A 27,306-nucleotide genomic window follows, 5' to 3' on the forward strand; every position below is an offset into this window, starting at 1 on the left:
TTCCCCTGTATGGCATCCGGGGCTGGGTCAGACCCTCCCACAGCTGTAGGAAGCTCTGCAAACTCCCCACCCCCACCCCCACCCCCGACCATGCTTCCTGCACCCATCACTCCTTAGGTGCAGGGGGCCAGGGGCTCACTGTACCGGGAGCTGCTCCCACATCCGCCCAATCTCTGTGCATCCAGACCCCCTTATAGCCAGACCCTCCTGCTGAGCTTCACCCCCCTGCACCCAGAGCCCCACTCCCCCCGCACCTCCCCAATCAGCCACTTATACCCAGATCCCCACCTTCCTGAGCCCCAACCTGCTACACCTGAATTTCCCCACCCCACTGAGCCCCACTCCCCCAGCATCTCGACCCCCTCACTGAGTCCCCCCCCACCCAGGCCCCCCTGCTGAGCTCTATTCCCCCCCACACACATAACCCCACTGCTGAGCCCCAAACACCTTCACCCAGACCCCCCTGCAGAGTCCCATTATCATTGCACTCAGAACCCCGCAACAAGCCCCTGTGCATCCAGATCCCCCCTGCACCCAGATCCCCCACTGAGCTGTCCACACCCAGCTTCTCCCACACAGAACTCTCTCAACCCACACCTGGATCCCCCCACACTAAGCCCCTCCACACTTGGATCCTACCTTGCTGACCCTGCCTGCCAGCACACACCTGGTGCACCTGGCACGGAGAGGCAGGGCCCTGGGGTGTTTCTGGGGCAGGCCTGGTCCTTGCACTGTGTCAGGGTCAGGTGTAATCTCATTGCTGAGTCCGTTTCCCCGGGGGGAGAGAGGGGGAAGGAGCTGCACAGTGATCTCCTGATCTCCCACCTCTGTGCAGCCAATGGCCTGTGCTCCCCAATGCCATGCTGGAGCCTCCAGTGTTTTGCAGAATTTTAACATATTGTGTGCAGAATTTTTATTTTTTTGCCCGAGTTGTGCCGTGTGGGCAGGATTCACCCGTGCTGACACTGGGACAGGAACTGAGAGGAGGCATCTTACACCTCCATTGTTCAGATTAGCTCAAATTATTACCAGGCCTTAGGATAACCTCAGGTCTCTGTCCTTGTCTCCTCTAGTCCAACCTATTATGACCCCTGACCCCGGGGCTACTGCAGTGGGTGTACAAAGCTGACACAGCCAGTCTGTACCTGCAAAGTGTCCCCCTCCCTCTAATCCACATATCCCCCACTCTGGGGACATTCCCCAGAAGAGACTCCAGGCTGCCAGACTCCAGAATTTGCACCTACATGGATGGAGTCACTCCAGCCACTCTCTCCAAAACTGAGCTGAGGCTGGCAAATTCGTTGCACTGAAATCTTCAGCCCTGCTTATTTAAAGATGTTTTGGTTTTTTTAAGGGATGGATCCCCAAGTCCATTATCAACCGTGTCATACCTCAGTCTCAAGTGGACTTTATCAGACACCTACGCCGGCACCTTTCCACCACAGCACAACCCTAAGCTTCTGGGAGGACGGACTCTCTCACAGCACAAGGCTGCCATAAAGGGAGAAGGAGGCTGCAGGAAACAAGGGCTAGGCCTGTGCCTTTCATGTTTACTTAAACGCTGCTACAGCCAAGGCGGCATTATAACTGGAGATCGGCTGAAAAGCAAAATTCTCATCCTGGCGTGAAACACCCCAAAGCTTGGAGGGTGTGCAGCTGCAGCGCATGGGCTGCATTGTAGGGCTAGGGCCTATAGGGATGGTTTGGGCTTCTCTCTACTTACGTCTTTCTCCACCACTTTTCTGTCCACAGCTGGACTGGGCAGCGTCCCCAGCAGCCAGCAACATACAAGTTGCGATCCGGGTAGCTTGTAACACTAACAGGAGCTCAGTTAGGGGCTGTTGGGCTGTGTCCGGAAGTGTGGGGATGTCACTGAAATAATCTGTGCTCCCTTGCACTACATTCTGCCCAAATGACAAGGCACTTGCCTCCAGAGCCTAAGGATTACCCCTAACTGTGAGCTCACCCCTTCCTGTACTAGAACAGTAATATGGTGTCTGGCTCCCTCTAGTGGTAAGTCAGCTCCTACCACAGGACCTACAAGATATTTTATACTTTTTCATATTAACTTCTGTTCGACGTTTATGAAGCAGAGTTTCTCTGCTTTAGTCTGTTGCCAGTTTCATCTGACACTGAAACACTTGGATGCTGGTCTTTGGCTTGAACTGGTCAGTCACCTTTTCTTTAGAAAGTCGAAACTCATTTTTATTTTTCTCTAATTTGATAGTACCAGATATTAAGAGGGAAGCTTCAATCCCCAGAGCCCTAGGCCCTGTCTTGATTGGCAAAAAGGGTGTGTTTTTCAAACACGTTAGCCTGTGTCTTGACGGAACTTTCCAGTCTTATTAAGCTAACACATTTGAAGCCATGTTAGCAGGCTGTGCAGTAGCCAAGGATGTAGTCAAGGTTAAAACAGGGCCAGGGAACATGGCTTCAAACATTCGAGCCTAGGTCTTGATGGGGCTCTCCAATCATGTTAAGCCAAGTTGAATGAGGTAAGACACTTTTTGTCCATCAAGGCAGAGCCCTGACAATTAAACTGTACAGAGAAAAGAGATAGAATTGCAGTGAGTTACAAATACACTTGGATTCCAGTGACATTCTAATCTGTGAATAGAGGTCATGATCTGTCCATGAGATGGGATTTCCCAGTGGTTGCATTGCTACACATTTATAACTAGGATAAACCATACTAACTACTCCAAATTAGAATCTTAAAACCACTGGGAGCAATTTTTCTGGCCCTTTAACTAGCATGGCCTTCTTAGAAATGGGATGTTTGTTTGAATGAATCCATCCCCATTTTGCTCACCGAACAGATGGCCGCATGTCTCACTGCACAGAAACTATGAAACATAATTAAAACCAAACACTGTAATAGTGGGTCAGACTGCATGAACCAAGCAGGCTCATCTGGTTTTTATGAAATGTAGTTATTGCAGCCATTTCAGTGTGCTTGCTAATTTATAAGTGTGTGTGTTTGTGTGTTTCTTGGGTCACTCTCATTTACTGAATAGAAACATTGCCAAAATGTCTCTAAGATTTCATGGGACACAGCCAGGAGTGTGTGTGTCGGTTTTGTTGAAGTTAAATAAAGAAATGAAATACTGTTCTCCTTAAAGCCTGAATTAACTGATAGTGCTTCTGATTTATACCCCAGCCAGAGAGGTGGACTGGAGGTGAGGAAAGGGTTATTGAACACAGTCCCCTAATGATAGAAATATGGACAAAGCTCATTCTTTGGATGTTACACTCCACTAATCCAGACTCAGCAGTACTGCATACTCACTTTAAACAGGTGCAAGGCAGTGGAGTCACTTTTATAACCCTCCTCCCCATATCATTCTTCCTGAACCCAGGACCCCTGCTACTGCTCAACCCACTTCTCAATAATCACACACAGGTTGCATTATTCACATGGTATATTTCCCCCACTGCCCTCAAAAATAAACCAACAGAAAAGGGTGAGGGCAATGACTGGATTTTTTACATTAAGAGTTTCAAAAAAACCCCACCAACAACAAAATTAATAAATATTAAAAAGCTCTGAATCTTATATGTACAAAACTTTACACATCGTAACACTGGACAAGGTTACATCACAGGAATGATTTGACGTGTTCATCGGCCCAGGAGGAGATAGGAAACTATCCCAAGTCCCAGCTCCACTCACCCGGTTAGGTATCAGCTGCAACATACAATCTTCTTGTGGGTGGGAGTGGCAGAGGTCGGGGAGACAAATCTTCACTGCTGTGGGATGGAGAGATTGGTGATGTGACTTGCCCCATACACAGTGTCATTAGCTGTTGTGACACTGGTACATCCCTGTGCAAGACCTTAAACTGCACCTACTTCACATAAATTTGAGTCTCACTGTTGTGCCCAGCTCTGGTGGTGACTAGTGTTTTCTCTGGGTTTGCAAACCAAGTATGTATTAGGATCTCACCAACATCAAACAAATGCCCAACTCACTATAGATCTGTCTACACTACGCAAGAAAACCATTTTAGGCACATCAATCACATCAACTGGTTTGTTGTGTTGCTTGTCCATGCAACATTAATACTTTTGCAGAACTCTCTTGGTACATCCACACACAATCTTACAACCATTGTTGTACCAGTGGGTTCCAGGATTCTTGAAGCACCATCCTACAGCACTCAGTCATGTTGCAGGGAGTGAGGGCTTTGGGGTAATTTCCAAATCTGACATACTGCACTGTGGAACATAGGCGGCAGGAATCCGTGTACTGGTGTAGCTGCTAAGCCTATAGCTTCCTGCTCACAGTAGGGACAAACTACTATAGACTGTGCTTATTCAGCCAGTCCTGAGATAAAGACTTGCTCCTAGATGCTGCAATACAGAACTCGTACAATGCCTAGGACAGCTGTTGTGTGTGGAGTGCAAGGGCCTGCACGTGTGCTGCTTTCTGGAGACATCCCAAGCAATGATGGTTAGCAATCATTTTTTAATGCTTGAAGTAAACAGGTTTTGTGAGAGGCAAAGAGCAAACGTGTTGAACCTGCTTGAGGGAAAAGTTTTGCTTCACGGGGAAAAAGCTGAAAAACCGCCTATGTTCATCTTAATCCCAACACTGTATTGAGTTGCCACAGGCCACAGAACTAGCAGGAGAGATGCATGTTACCATCTCCAGCAGGGAACAGTTCCCTCCTCTCAGCTTTTCCCTGTGGATTCAAAGTAAATGTCATAACAGATGTGGCCTACAAGTTACTAGTTCACGTTGTGATTTTGGAGCTGATGCAGTGAGTCATCACAATTATGGACTACGTTTTAGTGCATAATTTATATTAATTATGTGCTATGTTTATATAATGTGTCACACCCACCCCCTGATGTCAGGGCTCTCAGTTTGACTCCACATGTGACAGGTTTCCAGATCTTAGCCATGCTGGTGCACTGGGAGTAGTTGTTGATGAGATGGAGAACGGTTCCTACCCCACCCCAAACTCTCCAGAGGCTGGGGCTGCAGTGGAGCTGCTGGCATTCTGGCACTCAAACCTGCTCACAATACTGATCAGGGATGACCACTGACTACAGACAGTAATTGTGGAGCATGATGCGGTATTTCCTAACCCATTCGTCCCAGTGGGTGTTGCCATCTAGGTAATGTACCTTGGTGGGAGCTGTAAGCTTCAGGTGAAAGTCTTAGAAAAGAATGCTCTTTAAAGAGTAAACAACACACAAAATGAAGCATTATCTCTGGCATAATAAATAAACACTGACACTCAAGCACTCCCTTAAAGAGTTCATAATGATATTTCAATCAGAGGGACAAGCCACTAATGTTGTGTGCAGTTTGCAGTAAGAAGTTATCTAAGGGCCAGATTCTGATTTGTTACACCAATGTAAATCTGGAGTGACTCCATTAAAATCAGTGAGGTTACTCCAGATTTACATTGGTGAAGCTCTTGCCAGAATTAGGCCCAAGGTTTGCAGCAAACCTATGAAAGGGTCCCTGATGGTTCCAGAAACCTGCATGCCTCTATCACAGACATCCTGTTACTACATTTCCTTAAATGTGTTGTTTGTTTTAAGAATGCTTGTTTCTTACATTTTGGTAAGGGGTCTGCGATGGTCTGACATGAAATTGCACTAGCTCCCTGAATTAAATGAACCTTTGTAAACCAATCAGGTTTCTGCTTTCACTAAACCCATTTTATACACCAGTATAAAGTGTCTCTGAGGGACAGCGGGTCACAAGCAGTTTGCATTCAGGGACTGATTGATCTGATCTCCAATAGCTTCAAATTCCTTACAACAGAAACTAACCAGCTGCAACAGACCAGGCCGGTATTATTGATACAGCATGCACAGTGTACCAACTAGACACTCTGTCCATGGCTTCCTTTTCTTGGGCTAAGTCTCCCGCACTACACTGGCCTTTAAATACTTAATGTAGCCTTCAGAAGCATATAGCTGGGACTCTGAGTTCCGAGCCTGCCAGTGACCTCACCTCAGGCCCAAAACACGTGGGCAGCCCAGCTATCCCTCCCCTGTCTCAGATTCAGAGAGAGAGTTCCCTACCCATCTTGTCAGCCACCTGTGAGGGTGCAGAGAGTCACTACCAACCCAGACACTCAGCATTTTTTGCCCTTGGTTAAAATGTCACAGCAAGCCTTCCAATGCAGAAGGTAAAAAACATAAAAATGTAAGAGGCAGTAAAGAAAGAACAAACCATTTTTCACTACTCCCCATTCCTTCCAAAAGGCCCCAAAGGATTTCATTAGTTTAACAAATTATTGTTTTTTTGAGCATTTCTACCCCTTTTGTCACTTTGGTGTATGTACACTTCATTCATATTATAGAGCTCTTCTTCTTGCAAACATATCATTTAAAATTAAAGCCTTAAAAGCACTAACCAACAATATATGCGTATGGACTGGATTACACCTTGTTATGGGCTGAGTTAAAACCTCAATGCAACTGACATATGAATGTGACCTCCACTTAAAATCGCTGTGAGACATTTAAGGAACCACACTTAAAACAAGGCCAAACAGAGCCCACTCAGGAGTTTTGGATTGTGTAGGTGGAGGGGTTGAGTTGGGGGAGAGAGGGAGAACACACAGAAACTAAAGACAGACAAGAACAGAGAGAGAGGCACGCAAAAATCAAGAAAGCCAAGCAACAGCCCGTGAGCACAGTGTGATCCTGGACAAAGCTAGTGAGAAAAAGCTTTTGGGCTGTTGGCTAAAGAGGCTTGGGGCAGTAAGCTAAGGAAATGTCCCTTTGCTCTTGATTCCTCCTGCGATCAGAGAAACAGGGCTTTGCACATTCCTTGTAAATAAACAAGATTGCAGCACAGAAAATAGCAGACTCCATCAATTGTTACTTCCAGCTGGAACATCCCCATGGCCCTGAAATTTGACTAGCTGCTCGGGTCAAAAAGGGGTAACAATATCTTTCTCTTTACAGCATCCTTTTGAGGCAAGTGAGCGTCCTAGTCTCTGACACAAGAGGAAGATTATCTAGGCCCCACACCTTCTGGATGCTGGGCATCTCCTACAAAGGGCTGGACTTCCTCAGCAGCCAAGTCAAGAGGAGGTCTGGACCAGCCCTTCACACGAGGCATGAGGTGGATCTGACGCTTACTGAGCTGTGAACACTCCATGAGGCTTGCAGTCTACAGTCTGAGGGCATACTGCAGATCAGCTGACCCACGTTCTTTCCTGCACTAGTGACAACTACAGGGGCACAATCCTGCTCCCACTGAAGACAGCAGGGAATTTTGTCACTGATTTCCGTGGGAGCAAAAGTAAGCCCACAGTAAGCACAAATTTCAGAAAAATGTATTTTTGAGAACGCATTTGCAGCTGGACTAATGTCTCAACATCCGTCTGCCAAGCATGGCCTCGCTTTCAAACTCACCTACTATTCCAGCAATTTTGCCTACCTTATTCTCATTTGCAATCGTCCCTCACCCGCCTTTGCCCGAACTGTTGTCTTGTCTTATTTGTGTCCATCTTGTCCAGATTAGGCCTGGCTCCTGCAAAGCACTGAACGCCAGCTGCAATCTTCTGAGAGCTCTCAACTCCCACTGAAGTCAGCCCTCTCAGGAGATGTTCAGCACCTTGCTTGACTGGGCTCAATCCTGCTCGTGGAAGTTTTGCCATTGACTTCAGTGGGAGCACGAACAGAGTCAGACTAGATGGGTATGTCCACACTGCAATTGAACACCAGTGGCTGGCCCGTGTCAGCTGACTTGGGCTCACAGGGCTCAGGCCACAGGGCTGTTTAACTGCAGTGTAGATGTTTGTGTTCAGGCTGGAACCTGGGCTCTGGGACCCACCCACTCATGGGGTCTCAGCAGGAATCAAAACAGCACCTTATAGAACAGTTTTAAAGGACAAGCACACGCCCCCACAGCCAAAATTTCAAATGAAGAGAAGTGCATTGTGGGAGCCACACGTCGCTAACCAAACTGTTCTACGCAGGGGCTGCTCTCCTCAGCACCTTCAGGCAACACACTTCTGTCACAAACACAGGAATCTGCAACATATTTATGTACTGAATTCCCTCATTTTCTCTGTGGTTAATGCCACCCTCCTTCCCCCACTTCTGCCTCCTTCTCTGGTGACTGACCTTGCCATTGCCTCACTGCGTAGGGCCTCCAGACACAAACACAGGCTGCCCACCTTGAAAGGACACCCTACGCAGCTGGAGACAGGTTGTGAGCGAAGTGCAGTCCAAGGACCACCACACCCCCTCCCAAAGAAGCCAAACACCCCTGCCATGTACCATCCCTCTGCCAGCTGGGTCAGGATGCTGACAGCCCCTCCCCTGACCCTGCTTTTGAAACTGGGTCTCCCTATCCACATGTATGGAGTACAAGTCCATCTGGCCTGCTGTTCCCTTGCCCCCTGCTCTGCTCTTCACTGAGGTTAAGAATAGAAAATCTATTTGCAGCACCATTTCCAACAGGATTTCAGAGTCCACTGTGATCCTTGCCACATGGATAACAGCAGCAGGTGAGTGAGGACTGAGCTGAGGGTCAAAAGGTCCTTTCTGTTGCCTTTTGTTTTATTGCTCGAAAAATCTCTTTGTAGCACCTTGGAAGGAAATGCCCGATTGATTCAAGCCACTCTCTGAGGTAACCAGGGGTTGGCTGCACAAGCCATGCAGGCTCAGCCACTGCTTGGGGTTCATTTGCAACCCAGTGGCCTGTGCTGTTTCTTCCTTCTGTTTCTTCCTTTGATCTGATCTTTTTTCATTATTCCAATAAAGAATGAAAAAGTGCCACTGCCGAAAAGTCATAAAAATGAATCCATTTTTTCGGTAGCCTTCCGTTCGGTTTTTAATTCTGTGTCTCATTCGTTTCCGAAAGTGGCTCGGAAACTCAGCTGCTCTGCCCATGTAAACCGTCGACAAGAGAGACTTTGGAAAAATACTTCATGTCACAACAGGGGAGGAGATCCTGAGACTGTTCCCCAGCTGCTTGGTTCCAGTATTATGCCTTCTCCGTCGTGCTATGCCCTGGGAGGGGACAGAGGAATCACTTTCGCTGTGTGCACCGGCAGGTTTGTTCAAGGCTGGAGAGAACCACTGAAAGGCAGTTCTGCCCCAGAGTTCCCCAGAACTCTGCCCTGCTGCAGCCTGCCGGCTAGGAGGTAGTGGTCTTGAGGTGTCAACTTTTGAAGTATCATCGACTGGAGTGCCCCGAGACTGGGTCGCAGCATTAGCCCAAGAGGTTCCATGGGAAGCTGAACCTTCTGTGCTGGACAGCTGGACGTGAGCAGCTTGGGATGCATCTGTCTCTTTGGCAGCTGTGCCTTGTATCCTATGTGGGCGGTGCCGGGCAGTGGGATGAAAGGGCAGTGGTGTGACTGGGCTGGGAAAGAAAGCACCCTCATGACTTTCAGTCTCTAAAGCACTTTGGTCTACACTGGGCGGCATGCTGGTGGTGGAGGCCTTTTTGCCACAGGACTCACAACAGAGTTTGTTGTAGCCAGGGATGGAGCAGTAGCGAGCCAGAACTTCCATCTGACAGAATATGGACTTGTCCCCAAGGCAAGGCTCTTCTGTGACAAAGACATTTATAAAGAAGCTAGTGAGTATAACCAGACATACAATAATAATGTGCACAAAATACGATCCAAAATCACTGCATACATGGGTTTAAAATTATCCCATAAAGCTGCTGTCAGAGTAAAATGCCATATTACACTTGGTGTTACATCATGTTTAGCATTGGTCAAATTTCAAATTCAAGGTTTGGTTTAAGCATGGAAAACTGTGAACTCTCCTGTGGCCCTCTCTGATCTGTAGATCTTGACTTTCTGGTTTCAGGCATGTTGGAAGCACTCAGCTCCTCAGAGGAAAGGTGTAACAGAAGTAACAAAATATTATTAATTATTATTATTATTAGAAAGACTGTGCATACCAAAGGTACAGCTTGCTTCTCTGCAGTACTTTGGTACTCCCACTTCCTAATAAAATCAAGATGTGCAAAGATGCACAAATGTTTTCTTAAATGAACCAAAATGGTGAAATGTTTGGCTGAAGGGATTAGTAATAGGACGTAGGCCCTTTCCCCTTTAAGAGACCAGTTCAAATAAGGCAGGCATTTCAGCTACAATTGTCACTACAAACCAAGATAATCGAATGACTCCATTGTTTTAACTTTACTAGATGACGTTAGCGTTGAGTGGTGGGTGCTGGAGTCACATTGCTGCTGGAGACATCCACCCACCGACAGGACAGAAGTAAAATCAACAGCAGTGGAAGCTCCCCCACGCCAACAGGCCTCAATGCTTCTGAGGAACAATCATCTTAAGAGATGAGACGCTAATTAAAGACTCCAGGCTCATTTAGGGCCTGATGCAAAGCCCAGTGAAATCAGTGGAAGGCATTCCAAGGGCTTTGGATCAGGCCCTTAATCCTTCTCATGTCTACTTCTTTGGAGTACTGATATAGCAAAGTACTTAAGAACATGCATAATTTTTAGCATAAATCCCATTGAATTGAATGGAATTACTCTGTATGCATGTGTTAACATGCCTTGCTGAACTGGGGCCTGGGACAGGGACTTTGTCTTCTTCACACCTAGACAAGAATCTAGCATACTTTTGGCAGTAACAGATAAAAATGACAAGAAAGTCATTTGTTAGAATCATTTTCTGATGTTGACATTTGCCCACTAATAGAATGGGACTATCAGCTTAACCCAGAGAGGCCATTAAATGATAACTTCCTGTGACTACCTCCCTATCAGATTTGAAATAACTTAAAAGTTACTAATTCCCTGTCCATGTAGCTATCCAGTTTCCTACCACAACACAAGATGTCTAAGATTAGGAAAAGGCCACCTGACCCAACGTGTCACTGCTCTCTGTATCACCACAAGGACTTTAAAAAATAATGACAATATTTACAAGGGAATTCACGGGCAAAACCGATACTGGCGTTTGGCCACATTTGTGTGAAAGAGAAATGTAACGCAAGGGATCCTTTTAAATGCAAACTCCAAAAGTTAGCAAATGACATTTCTTATCCATAATGGTAGTATTGGTGAGGCAAAGGACAGAAACCTTATGCTCAAATAAATCTGTTAAGTCTTTAAGGTGCCACCAGACTCCTCGTTTTTGTGGATACAGACTAACACGGCTACCCCTCTGATACTAGGAAAATCCTTACAACTGTATATCAAGGGCCACTAGATGGCACCCTAATTTCAGGGTTAGATACAAAAGTGAACCCTCAGTGACTTGTTTAATTGTCAAGGGAAAGACTCAGAAGAGAGTTTGGGTCATCCTCCAACTGTAAAACCCACAGAAGGGAGCAGGGAGGGTGGCAAGAGAAGAAATGGGGAAGGGAACCTCTAACACTTGAACAGAATGCCGCAAAGGTCAGGTTTCTGAACAAGCAGCTCAGGTGAATGCTGACTTTAGGGAAGGACAAAGAACAGTGTTAGTGGTCTGTAGGGAGCCAAGGTGGCCTCCTTCCAAACCAGAGGGTAAAGAGCCACTCTCTCAGCCTGAGTGGGCGGGGCCAGGCCAAGCTTACTCCACCCCCCCGGAAGGGGAGGGGTGGAACCAGAAGTACAAAAGGTGGGGCCCTTAGCCCAGTGAGGGCAGCACCAGGGAGGGAGACAGACACAGACACAGACTGCTGGCTGTTCCCTGCAGACCCTGCTGCCGAGCCAGGGGAGGCCCTGGACCAGGGGAAACCTGACCTTGAGGAAGGACTCGGGCTACCAGGACTGCCAGCCGCAGAGTGCCTCAAAGAACTGGAGGAGCTGGGCAGCGACCTGAGCCAGAGGGAGCCCGACACTGAGGGTTAGCAGGAGCTACCGGGGCTACTGGTGGCTGAATATCCCGACGAGTTGGAGGAACCAGAGGGACCCACTCGAGAGACCGGGTAGGAAGTAGCCCAGGGGCAGAACTGGACAGTGTGGTGAGTCAGTATTTGGTCAGCATGTTGCGGACGGATCCCCGCTGACCCAGTGGTGGGACCCTCTCCTCCCGCCACTCTCAGGGCCCTGGGCTGGAACGCAGTGGAGTCAGGTGGTCCTGCGTTCCCCTACCCTGGCCACCCCACCTCAGGTAGCAGAATCCCGATAAAGACCACGGACGCGTGCCGGCGCTCCCCTGCCTGAGGGGCGCGCCACGGACTCGTGCCGGCACACCTCCCTCCGCTAACTCCCCATCGACAGAAAGGTGTGACCAAGGCCTTTCGGTGAGGCAGTAGCTCTCCACCGCCCCCCAGCGGCTGGGCGGACCAACTGAGACCCTGCTACGTGGTCTAACTTCAATCTCACTAAGCATGAAATAGGGAGATGGTGGGACATTTTCCAGCACACCCATCTTAGCACGGTAGCATTTGACAACTTCAGACTGCAACCAAACTAATCTTGTATTCTCTTCTGGTGTCCATTATGGAGCATTAACCTTTTGATCTCCCTTTGAGAAAGGTCTCCACTAGCCTTCAAAAAATGGTGTCCTCCATTAAGTTATTTCCACTTCAGTCACGGAAGAGAAAGAGGGCGGCTTGTAAACATTTAATAGCAGAATCCCTTCCTATGTAATGCAGGTAAAGAAACTTCTGCTCCAAGAGACAAACTTAGGAAAAGTGGAAACTTACTTGAAGATATCTTATTAACAGGATTTTTGGGCCCATCCTGGGGTACCCACTGTACTTTCGGAGTCACATGATCACTGGTGTCTGTGTTTGCTGCAATACTTGGTAGCTTTCCTGTAGGTAGATCACGGCCAAAAAGTTTAGTCATAAACATTAGCCCAACAAAGGCATTTCCAAAAAAATTTGAGACTAGGTGTGGTGGGGAGGGTTACTTGCACTAGCCCTTGTCTTCTAGAGACCCACCTCAAGATTTTTTAAAGTAACATCGGTTTTGGGGTGCCTCAATTTTTGGGTGTGCAACCTGAGCCACCTTAAAAAGGGACCTGATTTTCTGAGAGCCCGTGCTCAGCTTTCTGAAAATTAGGCCTCGTAAGGAAACTTAGATTGGGCACCCAAAACTGAGGCATCCAAAACCACTGTTAAAAATCTTGGCCAAGGATTAAAATAAATTTGATGGTCTCACCGTAACCATCAATTATTCATACATCACAACATCCTCAGAAAATTTTACACGGTCTTTGGTCCTAAAGAAAGGACGAAGACTGGAAAGGCCAGGAGTGCTATACATTTTGGTAATGTCAGTCTGGTCTGTTAACATTTTTCCCTGCTGGTCCTCAAGGTCACTTCAGCTGTGTTGCCAGTGTTTCATCAGCATTCCCCTGAAGCTGATGGAACATCAGGGCTTACTGACTAGTACAGTTAGCAGCACAGCACAGGTACTTTACTAAGACAGTAACAGTGGCTGTTTTAAATTGAAGCGAATGGGAATATGTGAATACCGGTATCTAGGGAAGTGGATTTTCAGGAACAACCTGAATCCTTAACTTATATCTTGTAATACCTTCTTCTGCTCCTCGGCATGTAAGCTATATCACCCTCCATAGCCTTACACATCAGTAGAATAGATCTACATGCAAAGGAGTCCAACCTGTACCACATCACTGACCATTTCTCAGTTTGATTCCATGACTGACTCTAGGAGAGTCTGCTCCAGTGACATTTCAGCTCCTCTCACCTGGGCATGCTGCCATTTTGCAGACATGGACAGTCTCTGGTTTCTCATCTTCACATTGCCCAATGCTATTGTCACTGGCCTTGCACACCACCTGGCGCTGCTGGATGCCTTCTCCACAGCTGACTGAGCACTGTGTCAAATCACCAAGGAGGGGAAAAAATACACCTATCAGTGCCAGGGGAAAAAAGCAGGGATGGAGACATCGAAATGCACCTCATGCTACCAGGAGCTTCAAAAAGAACTCTGTGTGTGTGTGCACACATGTGCAAGACTATATATATAAACACACACAAATTAGTATTCAGACCAATGGATAGAGATCTTCCCGGCTCTGGTGAAATTTGTCCCCTTGGCTGGATACTGCTTAACCTTCCAAGCCAGAATGACTTTCATCTCTATATCATGAAGGAGATGAAATGTTTGGCTTCTCAAATGCACTGAAGTGAATTAAATACCAAGTATTTCCCCCTAGCTTTGATACCACTGGTCACCCATTATAAGCGCCCCCCGCCCCCCATCCCTACTCTGCCACCAATGACTTAGCTTTCTTCTGGGCTGGACAGAGGCATTACCATGCCCACATATACACACCCCTGTCTGCCTCTAAAAAGGGACTACATGGAAAGCTACTTTTCTCTTGTCTTCCTACAAACCCAAACAATAATATCACCTGCCGTCTATGTCATTATCTAGTTCACTATAGAATTCATTTGCTATCTAGGTGATTTATATTAACCCATAGCAAATGGGTTCCTCCACACGCCTTGTTCTCTTGGGCCTGATGCAAAGCCCAAGGAATTCAATGGAAACCTTTCTGTTGACTTCACTGGGCTTTGGATCAGGCACTTAAGAGTGAAACATATCTCCAGATAATGTTACACTGTGTGTGCTGTATAAAAATATCCTCCTGACTGTGAAAACGCTCTCAGCTCCCACCAGAATAAGGGAGGTTTCAGTGCTAACCCCCAGCTACTTAGCATGGCCACTGGCCACCAATCACCAAAGATTGGTGGGTTTTCCATGGTAGTGAAGCAGGTTCTTTTGCAAGTCAGCAGGCTCTCGAGATGTATGATGATCATGCTTTCTGGAGTTTTTGAATCAGGTAACAACCAATTACACTGGAATTGTAATCTGCAGATCTTTGGAATAAAAGCTTTACTATACAACATCGTATGCATTGCAGAACCTGGGCTCACGCACCTGGGACCAGGCCCCTGTCCTCCATTGGGCTGGACAGGGCAAGCGGCTGCAGGCCCTGCGTGTGTCCGGTCGATCTCCTGTGCAGTATTTGGTGTGTACCGTCCGGTTCGTGCCATTCAGGAGGTGCTGGACACACTGCACCACCCTTATCTGAACTCCTAGCTTGCCACAGGACTTGCTGCAGGCTCCCCATTCCTCTGCCATCCAGCTGAATCATTAAAATACAGCACTGTCAACAGGTTGAGGGGGAGAATATTTGGATTTTTCAGATTCTGATTGGCTTATCTTTCTGGAGCTTTGAGATTGAGAGTCCTCAGAAGAGATCTGGAAGCTCATATTCCTAGCTGTAGCACAGTCTACAGATTAAGGAGCAAATCCTCCTCAGGTGTCAACCAGGATCATTCCATTGAACTCAGTAGAGCTACTTGATTTACAGAAGCTGAGAACCTGTCTCTCTGAGCCTTACAGTTGGGTTTTCTGCTGATCTAATGTGTTGGACTCCAGTAGGCCAAACAATGGCAAGTTTGTCTTGGTCCCTCTATGACAGCCTGCATAACCCATTAGGAACAGTTATGCCTTCCATGACTTAAAGTCATTGTCAGTTCCCTCGCACGTGTTCCTGCCTTATTTGGACAGTACTGGGTCACCAAGATTTTATCCTTTTGTACTTTTCAGGATGGGGGTGGGATCAGGGGAGGATTTAAAAGAAAACAACTTACTCTTTGCAATATTTGGATCCCTCCACCTCTTTGTCTTGGGAGGAGGAGGGAGAAAGGCTGCTCATGCTAGCTCTCACATCAACGCCAATAATGAAAATGACCAGAGCCTCCTGCCTTAACCCTGAGAACCTTCATGCAGGCACAGCACAGTGTCATGATCGTAGGGGGGAGAACTCACGCTGGCTGGGAGCACTCCTGCGGGTTACAACGCCTCCGGATTGGCTTGGGTTTCTTGCCATTATCACAGAAGTTCCGATGCACCATCCGGTTATCGCTTTTCCTCCGACAGCCATACTTGGTGTACTGGATGCCTGAAGGAACCACAGAAAGAAAAATACACAGGGAGTAAGGGAATCACAGGTATACACACAACTTGGTTTGGAACTCCATCTTGATAACCATTAGTTGGATCCCCCTAATTAGCTCGTCTTGCTTTTCTGCTATGACTTTGCACTCCAACTTTGGAGTTCAGCATGTCATACAAGGGGCCATAATGCAGCCAGATAATACTTCCTCTAGGCTGTACACACACAAACACACAAAGGCACCAAATATATTTGCAGTCAACAAGGAGGTGGTGGTGATATAATGCTACTCAGTCTGGAATACCCCAGTCATTCCCATATTCCTGCCTGACCCATATGGTTGCTGGCTGCTATGTAGCAATGGGAAATGCCATTTCACCTCTGCAAAACTAGGACCAGATTCCTGACTGCAATCCAATTCTGCTCAGACACAGTGTGAGTGTGCAAGAGAGTAGCTCTAATTTAGGCCACTGCCATAAGGTCCCTCAGGGATCACAAAGCAGACGAGCCCCTGAGCTCTGGTGAATTTTTGACTATTGAAAAGAGTTTGATGGGCCTTAGTTTGGAGCTTACTTCCCCTGATGGAAAAGAAAAGAATCCACATCACAACAGAGACCCAAAATGTTAGAATTTGGCATACTGGTCACATTTGCTTGCAAAAAGACCAGGTCTGGGCTAAGCTAGCCTGAAGCATGAGCTTCCATTCACTCTTCAAGAGGGTGGTCCCTCCATCTCAGGATTATGTTCATTGGTGGAGTACATATAAGAGAAGGTCATATTGTAGCCGCTTGTAGCTAAAACAAGGACTTCGGTTCCATCTTTGCCAGTCCCTAAACCTTCCCAAATGCCAATATTTATTTTTTAAAAATCACAGTTACAAGGAAATGCGGACAAGCTGGAGCCATCAGATCTGCATTGACTTTTAAAAACTGATTTATTTCAATGCTCTGGATAGAGTTTACATTTATTTGATCCATAATTATTATGATTTCACCTGCCTTGAAACGGGAGCTATAAGGATTTGGTAACTTGTGTAAGTGTGGCGTCTTATCCATTCATTTGGGTAACAAGCACCCCAGAACCTGCACACAGACACACACACTTCCTGTCTCTCAGTGTAGGGAATGACCCAGGTACTGGAGGGAACAAACCAGCAATGACAGGTGGAAGTGTTACTGGGTCTTACAGGTCTTTCCATTTCTGTAATTTGCTATGATTAGGCCCTTCCCCAAATCTGTAAGAATAACAGTGAGATGATTTTCATTTGTATAGAGCCTGGGTCTGTACTTTTAAGCAAAGCTTCAGAAACCTGACTTAAAGACCTGGTTACATTTTCAGAGATCCTCCTTAAGTGAGATTACAAAAATTGCTAGTGCATCTTGTGATTGTGCAAAACCAACATTCACACATAAAAAATGGCACCTGTGTGCACAATTACTTGTTCTGTGTGCACAAAAGATATCCACTCAAACTTCTGCAGGTGTAATTAAAAAAAATATTGAAAAATATGACATGCATTTGGAGTGGAGCTGCATCAGAGAATGCTCTGCAATAATTGCAAAGGTCTTTATAACTGTCATGGGGCAGCCCCTTTGGTGCCCTCCAGCGTCATGCTGCAGCACATGCCATGCACATGCCTGTTTCCCCTTCAGTGGATCATCCCAGAAATAGTGCACAAAGACTTTCCAAGGATACCTAGCCTTTGCAGGGTTAGTTTATTACCAAATAAAGCTCTGTGCACATAAACCATAACAACAGCCCCACAACCATAATCCAGAATTCCCCAGCACAGTCCAAATAGTACAGTCAGTCTCCAAGTCCCAATAGTCTATGAACACACCAAGTATGGTCCCATCATCTCTCACCATACTCAGGCTCTCCAGTACAGCTCCAACGTCTCTCACCATGCTCACCTTTCTAGTATGGCTCCAGTGTCTCTCACCGCACCTCCCCCAGTCTTAAGTCCTTTCCTGGCTCTCCAGCTCAGCTCTCCGGCTCAGAGAGCCAGCAGGTATCTCTCTCTACTGCTTTCAGCCTTCAGCCGTTTCCAGCCTTTTCTGGCAAAGATGGAAACTCTCTGGCCCAGGAAGGTCAGCAAGCTAGCCCCTCCATTGGCTTCTTGGCCCTCAGCCCTTTTCAGACTCCCAGCACTGGCTCTCTGGCTCAGGAAAGTCAGCAAACTAGCCCTCCCTCTTTTCAGCTTTCCCTGGAGACCTCCTCCAGATTCCTGATCTCTGACAGCTATCACCTTCCAATCCCCTGACTGACCCGGTCTGTTGTCAGGCTCTCCCACTTATATGGCCCAGGTCCCATCTCTTAAAATCCAATTGGGAAGCAGCTGACATGTCACAAGTGCATTGGACCACCCCAAAACTTCCTAAAGAGGCCAACCTCCCTGTGACACTCAAATTATCATCTTGTAAATCCCAGGTTCTAAGAAGCCACAGAAATCTTAAGCAAATGGGAGCATCAGATGATGCATCAAACCAGACTCAGAAATAAAGCAGTATATCAGAGTACTGCCAAAGGAAGTTAGATTGGCTCCCCAAGCATGCTGGAATTTAAGGCTTGGAATTGCTAAAGAATAGAGAATTAGGTAATTAAAGTATATGGATATCTAAAAACCAGAGGTACTTTGACTCATACTGCCCTACAGGTCCAAGAAATCTGACCGCAACATACATGTGACCGAGTATTACAACTTAACAGACATATAAAAGAGAAACAGACCTCCTCCGCAAGCCTTTGAGCACTGAGACCAGCTCTTGAGGGCCCACTCATAGGAATCCATCTCTTCAAGAAGGACATTATTGTTTCCAATCACTGGCAGCAGGTCTTCATGGATAATGTACTTATACATCAGGCTGCTCTTGGACTCATCTTCCTCTGGGATAACCTGTGATCAGAGAAACAACAAAGGCAGTGTAGAGGCAGCAAGGAAGAGAGAAAGAGAATGCAATTGTGGGAAAGGGTGAGAGTGGAAGGAGGAGAGGAATTAAAGAGGACGCAAACAATGACAATGTAGCATATAGACACATAACATGAAAAGTAGAAGAAAAGAAAGAAGAAGAAAGTAACAAGGAAGAAATTAAACAAGTACCACAGGTAGAAAAGAGAAAACATTTAGTTAACAAGAAGAACTCTTGATCCATTCAAAATATTTCAATTAATCTAAAATGAATCATAGAATATCGAGGTTGGAAGGGACCTCAGGAGGTCATCTAGTCCAACCCCCTGCTCAAAGCAGGATCAATCCCCAACTAAATGATCCCAGCTAGGGCTTTGTCAAGCCTGAGTGGAAGGATTCTAAAATACTCACAGAACATACTCTGTATTGGACCACTGCACACGTACAGAAGATGCCCATGACATATCAAAATATATGCTCAAACTCTAGACTTCATACACAGAACTTTCTACCTTATCTACATAAATAGGAACCTGTACTATAACTTTAGACAGACGAAGAGGCATAGAAGCATTGTTTGTAACACTCAATATCAATAAGTGAACATGTATTCCAAGACATTGGGGGGCAGGGAGGATGAGCTTTTCTTCCAGGGAGGCATGGGGAATCTAGATCCCGTTAATGCTGGGATAAGCCAGAACAGGGTGTGTATTGGTAGGCTATGGTCGTATGCCTTTATACATTGTCAGATGCAAGGTCAAAAACATTCAGGCTTCTAAGAAGTGCATTCATAGTGTATTTCTGCACATCCTGAAGTATCTTAATCATATTAGATTATGGCTAGTTACTTTCACTTTTTAAAATAACTTTTAAGAGTTTTGTAGGATTTACGCCCTATGTCCTTCCACTATGAAATTCGGCCACTCCATTCTACACTGTATATCAGTCTCTTCTAGCATTTGTAACAGTGATTGCACTGTGTGCTCTGCTTCAGTGAATGACTGAATGATTCTCCAGAGGAGAAGCCAGTGTGACTCACCAGCACACTGATTGCTTCATGCAGGGGGCCGCTGGTTTTCAGGCTCTCCTTGCCATTCTCAATTGTGTATTCCCACTCCAAGCCCATCTCAATGAAGGTTTTGCTTTTGCCTTCCTTGGCTTTGGCATTAAGGATGAAGTTTCCAGTAGCTTGATTCTTAACAGCTGGGAAAAGAAGTTCACAAAGTAATTTTCCCCTGTCAAAGACTTTTAGGGACAGAAAAATGAATTGTGAGCATAATGCATGGGAATTTAACTGATCAGAAGAAATCCCTAAAGATGGGAATTGTATGGATAGACCTTCATGGTGAAAATATTCCTCATAACAGACCAGATATTCATAAAAAGAATTCAGGCTCAGCTGGTTGGTCTTTTGAAAATCTGGCCATAAGTATCACAGTGGGAGCAGCTGGAAGCTGAGCAAACGGGAAAATCTGGCTCTTGTTTAGGTGCCAAAATGAGCGCTCAGCACCTGCAACTCTAGTCCTATATATTAGCAATTGTATACTATTGACTGTAAGCAAAGCAAGTCCTATTAGTCTTTCGATTGTGGCCTAAACATCAGAAAGGTTAATGTAATGTTATTCAAAGGATGAGACTGCAGGTCTGGACTGTGCCATGGGTTAATGCACTAGATCTTTACAGAAAAACATCTGGGCTCAAATAGTAGCTTAAATGGCAAGTCAAATGGGTTTGCCCACATCACAAACCGACCATTTAAGATAACACCCCTAGGAATCTACGTACAAGGAGGCCCAAAAAGGAGATAGCAGAGGTGCTGTGGGTCAAGAGTGAGATGCACTGGCAGAGCTGTGTAAGGCCCACGACTGGAATAGCAAAGTGTACTGCCAGTTGGAACTGAGGGGCACTGGCAGAGGCCTCAGGCCCAGAATTCAAGGGGACACACAGGCAGATGAAAGTGTCCCTTTTCAGCCCTTGTGTCACTTGTCTCCGCGGTGCAGAGAACAAGGCTGTGAGCAGCTGCTCATGGAAGAGCCTGGATACATTCCATTGAATGAACAGGCATGTGCATGTAGGGCTGGTGATCAAGAAAGGGGCCTTGGCAGGGAATAACCCTTTAAATGTGTAAAATCTAGTGACCACGCTCCACACCATGCCTCTCCAGCCTGAATCTCTTATTTCCCCACCCTTTAAGAGAATCACACTCCCTCCATCCCACCTCCCAGTTGTTCCAGGGTCCCCCTGCTTTCCTAACATTAACTCTCTTCATCTTCTCTAAACAGTCTGGTTTGACCGTGTTGCTGACATACCAATCCCCCTGACATTCCAACTCATCCTTTGAATTAATGGTCTTCTGAGCAGAAAGAAAACACACATACACATACACACCCTTCCTATGTCTGAAAGAGATTTGGCTTCAAGACCCAGCCCTCTGAGAATATACCTCACACAGAGGCATATTGTGTGATTTCTCACTACAGGATCACACAGGCAGAGCTCGACTTGCCAGCTTCACTGGAAGGTTCACTAAGAAGGATTTTGGAGACAGCAGAAAAGGAAAGCTGCAAATTGAAATGCAAGAGGCTGGGGAACAGCTACTCCAGCTTAACTCCTTGGTCATTTTCAAGTAACTTTCTCTCTCAATCGTACGCACACACACAAATACTCACTCACTCTAATGTGCTTTTAAACAGAGAGGAATAAGAGAAACAGAAGGGTCACTCTATAGAAGACCTTAAAGGCCAGGATGTTGCCCCGCTGTGCCTCCCTGGCTTAACCAGATACATGAGCTTCCCCTAGTGTGGAGAAATCCTCAAGTGGCCTCGGGCCAGCACAGCAGCTCCTACACTATCCCCTATGCTCCTGGTATAGGAAGATGTGGCTGGCGAGCTGCTCTATCTAGCCAATCCCCAGTTGCTGTAAGGTCCCTTGGGAGCCATTAGCAGCCAGTGCAGCTTAGAACAGCCATAAGGATGTTCTTAGATGCACCGCAGGACAGGCTTGGCACCCAGCAGCCATAGGACTGGGTGGGGTAGGATGGGTATTAAGGTTGCCCCTTAACATCCTTCCCCTCTGAAACTGTACCAGGCACAGAAGGCCCCGTCCCAAAGATTTGGCCCCAGGACTCTACACTTTCTTTTTTTTCAGCTGACTGTTAGTGCTCATGGAAGTGAAGGAATGGAACCAGTGGCTAGCGCCAGCCATGACCAAAGGCAAATGTTGTACTAATTCTTTGGCCCTCTGCTGCCAGCCCTGCCAACATACCTCAATTCTGACATGGACCACGCCTTGCTATTCCACTCCTGAGGACACACACCCAATTCTGCCCAAACAGTTCAATTCTTCACCACCCTCTGTTATTCCATTCCAAGGCTCCTCCTAAGCAGCAACTGATAGTCAGACAGAACTGGGCTAAATTGTCTGGTAGTTCTGTGATAAGAACAAATGTTAGTCTTCTCTGACGTTTGTGCAAGAAAGTGGGCTGAGAGCTACTCATTTTACTGTGATCAGCCTTTTGCACTCAGTTTCCCATTTTATCCATGCATCTAAATATTTTGTGTGTGCAACTGCCCCTTTGCACTTCCATACACATTTTGAAAGTGTGACTACCACATCTATTTTAGAAAAAAGAAAAGGAGTACTTGTGGCACCTTAGAGACTAACCAATTTATTTGAGCATGAGCTTTCGTGAGCTACAGCTCACTTCATCGGATGCATACCGTGGAAACTGCAGCAGACTTTATATATACACAGAGAATATGAAACAATACCTCCTCCCACCCCACTGTCCTGCTGGTAATAGCTTATCTAAAGTGATCATCAGGTTGGGCCATTTCCAGCACAAATCCAGGTTTTCTCACCCTCCACCCCCCCACACAAATTCACTCTCCTGCTGGTGATAGCCCATCCAAAGTGACAACTCTTTACACAATGTGCATGATAATCAAGTTGGGCCATTTCCTGCACAAATCCAGGTTCTCTCACCCCCTCACCCCCCTCCCAAAAACCACACACACAAACTCACTATCCTGCTGGTAATAGCTCATCCAAAGTGACCATTCTCCCTACAATGTGCATGATAATTAAGGTGGGCCATTTCCAGCACAAATCCAGGTTTTCTCACATCCCCCCCACCCCCATACACACACAAACTCACTCTCCTGCTGGTAATAGCTCATCCATGAATGAGCTATTACCAGCAGGAGAGTGAGTTTGTGTGTGTATGGGGGTGGGGGAGATGTGAGAAAACCTGGATTTGTGCTGGAAATGGCCCACCTTAATTATCATGCACATTGTAGGGAGAATGGTCACTTTGGATGAGCTATTACCAGCAGGATAGTGAGTTTGTGTGTGTGGTTTTTGGGAGGGGGGTGAGGGGGTGAGAGAACCTGGATTTGTGCAGGAAATGGCCCAACTTGATTATCATGCACATTGTGTAAAGAGTTGTCACTTTGGATGGGCTATCACCAGCAGGAGAGTGAATTTGTGTGGGGGGGTGGAGGGTGAGAAAACCTGGATTTGTGCTGGAAATGGCCCAACCTGACGATCACTTTAGATAAGCTATTACCAGCAGGACAGTGGGGTGGGAGGAGGTATTGTTTCATATTCTCTGTGTATATATAAAGTCTGCTGCAGTTTCCACGGTATGCATCCGATGAAGTGAGCTGTAGCTCACGAAAGCTCATGCTCAAATAAATTGGTTAGTCTCTAAGGTGCCACAAGTACTCCTTTTCTTTTTGCGAATACAGACTAGCACGGCTGTTCCTCTGAAACCTGACATCTATTTTAGAGAACCCAAGTCTTAAGGTTTCTTTGATTAAACAACACTAGGCCAAACTGGCTAACACCCACCTCTGAGTCTGTCTGTGCTCTCTGGTTGTTCAGTACTCACCAATGCTATGGGAGGCCGGCTCCATCTCTTCTATCTGAATGTACCTGGCCCCAGCCGGAATCTCAAACATTTTCAAAACACCCACTGAAAATCAAACAAAAGTAAAGCATTCTCAAAACTGATAGCAAAGCAGGCAAGTTTAAATTCTGTGGAACACTCCCACTAGGTTTTGAAACCACAGGATTCTTCAGTGAGAGAAAGGAAATGGAGAAGAGCATTTTGGTTGGTGCATTTACCTTAGGTTTTTGCTAATGGTAAAAGACTGGTTTTATATAACTGTGTTCACAAGATCAGCCCCAATCCAATTATGCAGATAATAAATACAGTAAAGCACTAGGAGGCAGTTTACTGAGCTAACAGGAAATGTGTGTTTTTATTAACTATGGGTCAAATTCAAAAGATCCAGTGATTCAATTCAGATAATCATCCAAAAATATGGATTCTTATCTAGAATGTATATGAACATGAGTCGTTTGCCCTCCCATTCTGCAGTTCTCTCATAACTCTGTTTTCTCTCCTGAAACCTCCCCAAGATTTGCCTAACAGCCTCCTAGCTCCCCTTCTTCTCCCTAAATCTTACTTCAATGAGAGCCTTGCAGCTTCCTATCTTTCTCTTTCTGATGACCCCACCCCTGCAAAAGTATTGCATTATCCTTCTCATCTCCTGGTCAGGTTCCCAGCATTCTGTGGCTACCCCCTGCACTCTTCCTTGCTCCTATCACATCTCTCCCTTCTTGCAACACCATGTTTCTATAGAAAGGCTCTTGCCTTTCCACTACTTTGTCCTACTCCTAACCCCTGTGAGATATCAGCTAAATAGACAGACATTTTCACATGGATTGCTAAAGATACTGTAGTATCTTGACTACTCTTATGCAAAGTGGTGCCCCCAGCAAAGCTCTCTATCCTTTCTCACTTCCTTCATAGTGTCTTGAAGGGTCAGACTCCAAGTGGCATCAGTGTGATTCCACCCATCTGTTAGCAAAACACCTACATGAGGATGTATGTCTTGAAACATGCACTGAAGTTGGTAAGGTTGGGGGCTCAGGCTGATTTACAACAGAAGCAAGCTCCATAACCTTCACAAGGTACGCCCTGGACTCTGTCAGCTAAATGAAGCTGCCACACATGGGCACAGACAGGGAAGCAGTAGCTGAGATAGCCTGGCCCCAGTGCACCAAGGGCTTTGTAGATGAGGACCACAACCTTGAACTCAATAGGCAACCAGGACCTGATCCAAGCCCCACTGACGTCAATGGGACGTCTCCCACTGATTTCAATTGGCTTTTGATCAGGCCCCTGGCACAAGGGGGAAAGCAGTGGTATGATACAGTTGTGCCAGTTTGTGTGGTTTAGCAGGTAATCCACCGTGTGCTGTAAGAACTGTAACTTCTGGGTAGTCTTCTCCTTCAGTGCATTGCATCGGTCTAGCCTGGTGATGCAATAGCTTGAATCATATAAATTGACAGATAATAGATAGGCAGAAAGAAACAGATACCATAAATAAGCTGTTGTAATTAACTGAATAAATGATTCGGTCCTTGCTCAATCAACAGAAGACCAAGCACAGTTCGGAGCTATCACTTTGGCAGTTATAGAGGGCACATCCTCAGGAAATGTCAACCGGCAGAGCACCAATGAAGTCAGCAAAGATACGCTACCTGACGACCATCGTATCTGAGCACAGAACCAGCACCTGGACATCAAATTTCTGGGCTTTCATTTTGTTTGCCAAAGGTCTGCAGAGTAAGGCAAAGGTCTAGTCTTCTTTCTCGGTATTTATTTTTCATTTCAAAATGCAAAACCTGGATGTAAAAGCCCATTGACTAATGTGCAGTTGTCCAGAGGCAACATAAGCAAGCACTCCGAGCCTGTAGATACACTTCTGGCTAGAAAGACATGGCCTTCATTTCAGCAGCAGTATCGCTCTGTAATGGTCTTTCTGTTCTGTTTGTGCTGTGCTTCTCACAATGGGGTCCTCATCAATGACTAGGGCTCCTAGGCATTACAATAATACAAATAAATACTACTACTACTACTGATGATAAACTACGAGATGTAGTTGTACTTCTGTCTGTAGGGCCAACTTCTCATTTCAGCGACACCCGTGTAAATCTGTAGTAATTCCAATGGACTTCAACAGAGATACTCTAGAATAGGTTTACACAGGCAGAACTAAGAGGAGGTTTTAGCCCACAGATGGATTATATTTGTTACGTGCAAAGGTATATTAAAGCAATCACTTCCAAAATATGAACACTCTTCCCCTACTCCTGGGCCAGACTCTCACCTGGCTGCTTCGGGGATTTGATGAAGGTCCCTTTCACCGTCCGGCAGTGCGAATTGTCACCCCCACAAACACCACACTTGTCATCCTGCTTCAAAGAACCAATTTCCTTGTCACATCCAACATGCTGTCACCAAAGAGGGAGAGAAAGAGATTTTAAAAAGGTCACATATGTAGAGCCTCAAAATGCAAGGCAGGCATCACACCTCATAGCTCATCCTGGGCTTTAGCCACCCTCCAATCTTACAGCAGTATGACAGCAGTGCAGATGTGTATGGCAGGGGAAGATGGTAATTACTTTCCGGCGCAAACCCTCACAAAAAACTCTGCCAGCTGGTGAATCATTCTCACTAGCAGTTGCTCCCCATGACAAACGGGAAGATGGATCTGATATCATGTGCCCTACTTCTTTTATGGTGCTAGGGAGCTTTTAGGCTGATGTAAGCCTTCAGGGTGGTCCTGCTTCAATCCTCTGCTACACTTGACCACCACCTGGTAGCTCCAAGTCCCCCTACTTCCCTCAGAAAGAGTCTATAGGGGTGAACTGTGCAGACTCGGGTGCCAACTTTGGATGGAAGTCTTAGCCCATCCACCACTATAATCAGCCACTCCTCTACAGGCACACTTGATTCTCTGTTTACAAAAACAGTGTGAAGTAAATAAACAGAACCTAGCGGAAAGTATTTAACGGGCTTCCCCACATTGCTAGTTGAATGCATATGAATTGCCTCCTACACACACACAGCTTCTTTACCATTGTGAGTGCCAGGGAAGCCTGGGTAAATAACAGTGCACCTAAAGCTTTACTTACTCTTCACACAGTGCTCCAGTTTAGAAAGGAATTTTAGATTCCTATGAAAAAGTCTATGAAAAATGTAAAATGTTTAAGATTCCACTGACTCCAGAAATGTTCATGCTTGTTCCCTCTCTCTTCCTCTCATTTGAATAGAGGACAGGCAAAAACTGCCAGACCCAATGATTAGTTACATACGTACCACACACTCCCCCCGAACACAGGCACTGTAGTGGTCTCTGTAGCTGCATCTGGTACCATCATGAACCACCTGGTTCATGAACACCACATCTCCTGTTTCCTCTGACTGACAAATCAGTTCACACTTCTGAGCATCTGCAGCAAAATACATATTGAAAAACCCATGTTCATGGAAACAAAATGGAGTCAATACAAAATACAAAACTATCTTAATAAGAGGAACTCGCTATCTTGAATTAGAATGTTCTCAAGAGCCATTCCCTTCTTGTCTCTAAGTCCCTCCTACATTTGCCATTCGGTACTCTATATTCTCTTACAACAAACTTAGGGAGGTGGATGTTCACCACAACATATTAAGATTTGACTCTGGCAGAGCAAATGAAATAATCT

General features: G+C 46.1%; 1 protein-coding gene across 1 annotated transcript in view; it reads right to left on the bottom strand.

Annotated features, from left to right (window-relative positions):
- Positions 1–3,410: 3,410 nt before the first annotated feature.
- The window catches only part of ADAMTS14 (ADAM metallopeptidase with thrombospondin type 1 motif 14), a 106,702-nt gene continuing 82,806 nt past the window's right edge, over positions 3,411–27,306 (bottom strand). The window contains exons 13-22 of the mRNA XM_048858432.2: positions 26,918–27,051; positions 25,926–26,049; positions 23,636–23,719; positions 19,784–19,947; positions 18,567–18,732; positions 15,710–15,842; positions 14,813–15,020; positions 13,613–13,742; positions 12,601–12,711; positions 3,411–9,539 (exon numbers count right to left, since the gene is read on the bottom strand). Coding sequence (XP_048714389.2) covers positions 8,911–9,539; positions 12,601–12,711; positions 13,613–13,742; positions 14,813–15,020; positions 15,710–15,842; positions 18,567–18,732; positions 19,784–19,947; positions 23,636–23,719; positions 25,926–26,049; positions 26,918–27,051 — 1,883 coding nt within the window. The 3' untranslated portion in view covers positions 3,411–8,910. The remainder of the gene's footprint in view (positions 9,540–12,600; positions 12,712–13,612; positions 13,743–14,812; positions 15,021–15,709; positions 15,843–18,566; positions 18,733–19,783; positions 19,948–23,635; positions 23,720–25,925; positions 26,050–26,917; positions 27,052–27,306) is intronic.

Source organism: Caretta caretta, chromosome 7 (assembly GCF_965140235.1).
Source record: "Caretta caretta isolate rCarCar2 chromosome 7, rCarCar1.hap1, whole genome shotgun sequence".
NCBI lineage: Eukaryota > Metazoa > Chordata > Testudines > Cheloniidae > Caretta > Caretta caretta.